This window comes from Carassius gibelio, chromosome A19, assembly GCF_023724105.1.
Source record: "Carassius gibelio isolate Cgi1373 ecotype wild population from Czech Republic chromosome A19, carGib1.2-hapl.c, whole genome shotgun sequence".
Classification (NCBI taxonomy): domain Eukaryota; kingdom Metazoa; phylum Chordata; class Actinopteri; order Cypriniformes; family Cyprinidae; genus Carassius; species Carassius gibelio.
In genome coordinates this window covers 24,681,635-24,686,589 of record NC_068389.1, presented here as the reverse complement: position 1 = coordinate 24,686,589, position 4,955 = coordinate 24,681,635, and the positions used below count along the sequence as shown (strand labels likewise).

Below are 4,955 nucleotides of genomic sequence, written 5' to 3'. Positions count from 1 at the left end.
TCAGCATCTAAACAATTACTCAGTTCTTCTTCATTCTGAACCTGTATTTATCACTTGAATCTGTCGGTCCGGGGTGTTTCCCTGCCTCCAGCATCCCAACAGTCCTGCACAGACAGGCAGTTTGGAAAGTGGATGGATTAATCTATGGGTTCTGTCTAAGTGTGATTTACTTTGGTGTTTGAGTTGTAACATGCAGTAAACTCTTAGTCATTAGTCTGAGTCAGGGGCGTTGCTAGACCTAAAGCTCTTCTTGGGCACAGGCCCCCAATAATTTATCTTTTTTCTTTTCTTGAAAGCCTGCTGTGTGTTAAAAGTGTGCAACACAATGCAGCGTACAAACTTGCGTTGCTTTAACCAATATTCCCACATTGCATCAATACTGAGGAAAATTTCGATTTTCCTGACCTAAATGTGTGCATTTTAAGATGTTTTAAGGCTCATAAATTGGATAATAATATAGGTTTAAAACCAGTGGGCAGTAGTAGCATAAATTGTTTTTCAAGATAACAGATTTTTAAGCATGAGAATTAGATTAAATGTTGCAATGAATGATCCACGCTACAAACTGGAAATAGAGAAGATATAGTTTGTTTATGTTTATGAATTAAATAAACTCAGTTACCATTATCCTCTGGTAGCCTTCAGTAAAATCATGTGTCTAAAATGATTAAACATTAGTATTATTTTTAATTCACACTGATAGAAAGTAATATTTTCCAATAACGTTAAACAGATTATTTTTATTTTTACATTTTATGGGCATTTTTACTTTAATAAGGCTTTACCTTCATAATTTTTTTCTAGAAGTGTCCATTATCTTTTGAGTCTAATTCTTACAATTAATCGGTGAATTAGATTAATAAGACATTTGGGCTGTTACCAAGCAAATGAAATCAACACAGAAGCTGCATCTGAAGTGGCATTTTGATGTATTTACACACTGTTTAATGCAGGACATGAATGCACTTAACCTGCAAATACAAATGCATAAATAATGTTTTGATATGTTAAACATAAAACGTTTAATGCTGACATTTTAAATGATTTAAAACATAATAAAAACTGCCAATAGGTGGTAACAAACCACTGTTAATAAGTCAAGTCACCTTTATTTATATAGCACTTTAAACAAAAAAGATTGCGTCAAAGCAACTGAACAACATTAAATAGGAAAACAGTCATTTTATGGCTGCAACTAAAATAAAGAGCATATTCATTAAACCGTACTGCCTATAATAGCAAAAAGCTATCACAGCCATAGTTACTGCCAACTTATGTACTGTCCTAAACAAGAGCTAGTGAATTAAATACTCGTTTTTTATATCTGAAAGTACAGAACACATAGTTTTTCTTCTCAGCAACATTGCAATTCTACAGACTTGACAGGTTTTCTGAGACTTTTTCCTCTGATGTCTGAGACCTGTCTGGCTGGAAGATGTACAGTAGTTTGTTTATCAAGTCTTACTTCCCTCATCTCTCCTTCCCTTTCCCTGCTTTGCACTCACACACACACACACATACACACACACACACACAATCTAATCACTCCTTTTTAGACGTGCACTTTTTTGTGTGTTTACTTGCAGCCAGCCACAAAAATATGCCTATTTTGAGTATTTAGCTTACTTTTTTTTTTTTTTCAACCTTTAAAGCATTGCCAGGCTGCAAATATTTATACAAATATTTCAGAGAGTAATATTTACTACCGTTGTGCCCTCTGCTGTGCAAAACAGAAAACAGCCACAATTTGAAACGGTTTACAAATGGTGGTTATTGCACTCATATTAGATTCGTCAGTAGCTAATAAGAGGATTATAAGAGGATTATCCGGTAAAAGAAGACTTTTACATTGATCTTGTTGAACTAAACTGAAGTGAAAGGAGCTGAAAGAATACAGGTGCACTGCGAGATAATTCACTAATCATATAAAAACTAAACTTTCCTCCAAGTCAGTGTAAAAGCTACCTCAGAATTGAAGTTTGACCTGGTTAGTGATTATCATTTCTTATGTCCGTATAATATGCATTATAACATTTTATCAAACGTTTTCTAGGTCGCTCACGAATATCTTCTATAGCTTAAATGTGAATAACGGGCAGCATAAACAAATCTCTTATAAAATGTGATTCACTCGGAAAACTCCCCTAAAATCAATCTTTCAGCAAGCTTACCCTCAGGTTGAGCCATGCTGTCTCGCGTTATGACGCGTGGCTTACACACTTCTGAGCTTAAAAAAAAAAAAAAATGTACAGGGCAAGCCAACAAGTTTTATAACAATCATATATAAACTGAAACTGAATAATGGGTTCAAGTCAGCAAAATGCATAGATAAAATGACTATCCAAATCCGCTATCCGCAATTAAAAAAGAATGTATTCCCAAGTACAACCACATCAATTAATTCATGACAGTTTCCTGCGATCGACTGCCATTACAACCAAAGCACTCACTGCATTCAAGATATTTTCCATTTAAGGAACTAAAACATTGGAAGTATGGGAATTGTTTATTCCAGACCAAAACCAAAATACGGTTTTACAAGTTTAGAAAATTTAAATTATGCATATTGTGAAAGACGAAGGTAAAAAAGGCAGTTAAGACCAGCATAATGAGACACGATGGGGTGGCTGTGCTTTGTGCACAGGCGGCACTCCAATGCAACCCTGAAGCAGGCTGGCCCACATCAGAACTAAAATTGCAGATGCTTTATGGTACTATGTAAATATGAACCAAGAAATCAATACATAAACTGCCCCACCCACATCCCACCCGTCAACTTAAGGATTGTGCAAAACATGGCATCTGAAGGTTTTATTGAAACACCTTGTACAAAACAAAGAGAGAAAAAAAAAAATTACATGGAATTTGTGCTTCAGAGCAGCACAAGATTAACTAAAAAAAATGGCTAAAGGAGGGGACAAGAAACAGAAATCATTTATCCCACAATTTGCCTTGTCGTGTGTCCATGCTTGAACAGGACAGGTCGTTTTAATAAGGGTGCCATACTAAAAAGTCTCAAATCAGAGGTAATCATTTTCTGCTTTTTTCCTTTGAGAAGGGTGGAGTGGGGGGGGGGGGGGTCTGCTGGGGGAAACAGCAGCACAACAACAGGGGAGGTTAGGTTAAGATTCGGGGAGGGGTCCGTTCACATCAGCCTCTAGAACCCGTGGACTTTGAGTTGCTCCTCTTTGGCCAGTTCAATCTGTAAAAATGACGGAAATGGGTCGATTAAATCAGCTACCATGAAAAGGACAACAGATTACATGCCACAAAAAAAAACATTTGAGTTCATACATACATCAGTGAGAAACTGGCAAATGTTCTTGCGCTGATCACCTTGCAGCTGAATTACTTCACCATACTCAGGGTGCTCAATCACAGTCCCATTGCAGGCAAATTTCTGAAAATTTTTTTTTTATATGTGAACGTTAAAAAAGATCCACTCATGAAACCATAAAACAAATGAAAGTGCTTTATCTTAGACTGAATTAAATGACAACCTTCTTGAAGGCCTTGACTAGCTTCTTTTTATCATAGTCGTCGGCTATGCCCTGAACCGTGGTCAGAGTCTTCCGCCCGTTCCTCTGTTGAATTCTTATGTGGATGTAGTCCTCAGTCCCAGCTGGGAGCCGATCATCACCCTTAGTTGCATCAGCAAAGGGGTCTTCGGATAGATAAAACAAACAACATTAGCCATGTTTGTCCTGCTTTGCTGGTTATAGGTCACGTGTGATCTTCTCGAAACAGCTCAAAGTTAATCTTTCAACTAGGTCACCTCAAGTACTTTATAAATTAAGGACAACAAGTCTAATTAGTTCTATCACCTCAAATATTTCCACATGTAAAATCTGATTCTGTGGGGTCCTCACGAGAGCATATTGGAACAAAGCAAACCAGGCTGTTCATTAACCGTTCGTGTGCTGGATCTGCTCGATACATCTTAGGCTTGATATAGTTCCGTGTAAAATTAACGATTGAGGTTTAACGCGTTAAGTTAGTTTTCTTTCATCTAGACATTAATCTAAAATCGTAATGATCGAGATGTTTCGGGATAAATCTAAAAATAATAAACCGTCATCGACTGGCGTCTTCCATTTTGTTTCCCTTCCAGAAAAACAAGCTGGCGATCAAAATGGTTATGTTGGTCGTCGAGCATAATCTCGATTTAATTAGAGATAAACTCGACGCTAACCAACTAATAAAGAGCTTTAAAACGGATTTAAGACGGTTAAGAGGTTTTAATAAAGCGAATAAATCGACATTAGAAGAGCAAACCTAACAATAAAACAAACAAGGCCCAAGTTGGCATTTCTGCGATTTTATACGACAGAAAAATACGTTTATTCAAATACGTCACTAGTTTAAATCAATCAGAAAAAGATTGTGTGTTCATTTGTATTTTTAAAACCCCAGAGTAATATTTATTCGCTAAGCATCAACATAACGCTGTCGTTTTCAGTCGCCCCTCCCCCACACAATAAAATAATACGTTTTCGAGTCTTACCAAAAGTTTGGAGGTTCTGGATAGCGGACATACGATAAGATTCCCTTTCCTTTCGGACGACAACGGGTAGTCTTGTGGTTTTGTTTTCTCGGGAATCTGGCCTGATTAATGAGGGGATTTCTTCTCACTCGGTGCTTCTGTAGCGACTGCCGAGCTTACAAAATGGCGACGCTTGGGATTCGGGGCGCTTGAGATCAGCTCTGTTTAGCCCCGCCTCCAACTGGGGGCATGACGTCACCCATACTCAAAGACGATACTTTTTTTTTTTTTCAAAGACGAGACTTGGGTCTGTGCAGAGCAAAAGAGACCTGCTGTCAACCACGGGAAATATTTGCAGGTCAGAAGTCCCTCACTGAAAAACATAGAGAGAGAGCAAAAATGGGCGTTTATGACTTTGTGGGTGTTTTCAAACTGCTGGCTGTTTGTAAATCATGCAATCAAGATGATCCCC

The 4,955-nt window shown here is 37.6% G+C and overlaps 1 protein-coding gene across 1 annotated transcript; it reads right to left on the bottom strand.

Annotated features, from left to right (window-relative positions):
• Positions 1–2,487: 2,487 nt before the first annotated feature.
• Positions 2,488–4,688, bottom strand: LOC127935494 (eukaryotic translation initiation factor 1b-like). Its single transcript, XM_052533410.1, has 4 exons — positions 4,505–4,688; positions 3,501–3,664; positions 3,299–3,400; positions 2,488–3,202 (listed from the first exon to the last, which is right to left on the bottom strand). The coding sequence occupies exons 1-4, from the start codon at positions 4,533–4,535 to the stop codon at positions 3,158–3,160; spliced, it is 342 nt and encodes a 113-aa protein (XP_052389370.1). The 5' UTR covers positions 4,536–4,688; the 3' UTR covers positions 2,488–3,157.
• Positions 4,689–4,955: the final 267 nt, after the last annotated feature.

What these genes read in the sequence shown, in the direction of transcription:
- LOC127935494 (XM_052533410.1), bottom strand. Translation starts at nt 4,535, where the DNA reads ATGTCCGCTATCCAGAACCTCCAAACTTTTG. An exon ending in CCAGAACCTCCAAACTTTTG is followed by an intron (nt 3,665 to 4,504) that starts GTAAGACTCGAA and finishes ATCTATCCGAAG; the next exon opens with ACCCCTTTGCTGATGCAACT. An exon ending in TAGTCAAGGCCTTCAAGAAG is followed by an intron (nt 3,401 to 3,500) that starts GTTGTCATTTAA and finishes AAAAATTTTCAG; the next exon opens with AAATTTGCCTGCAATGGGAC.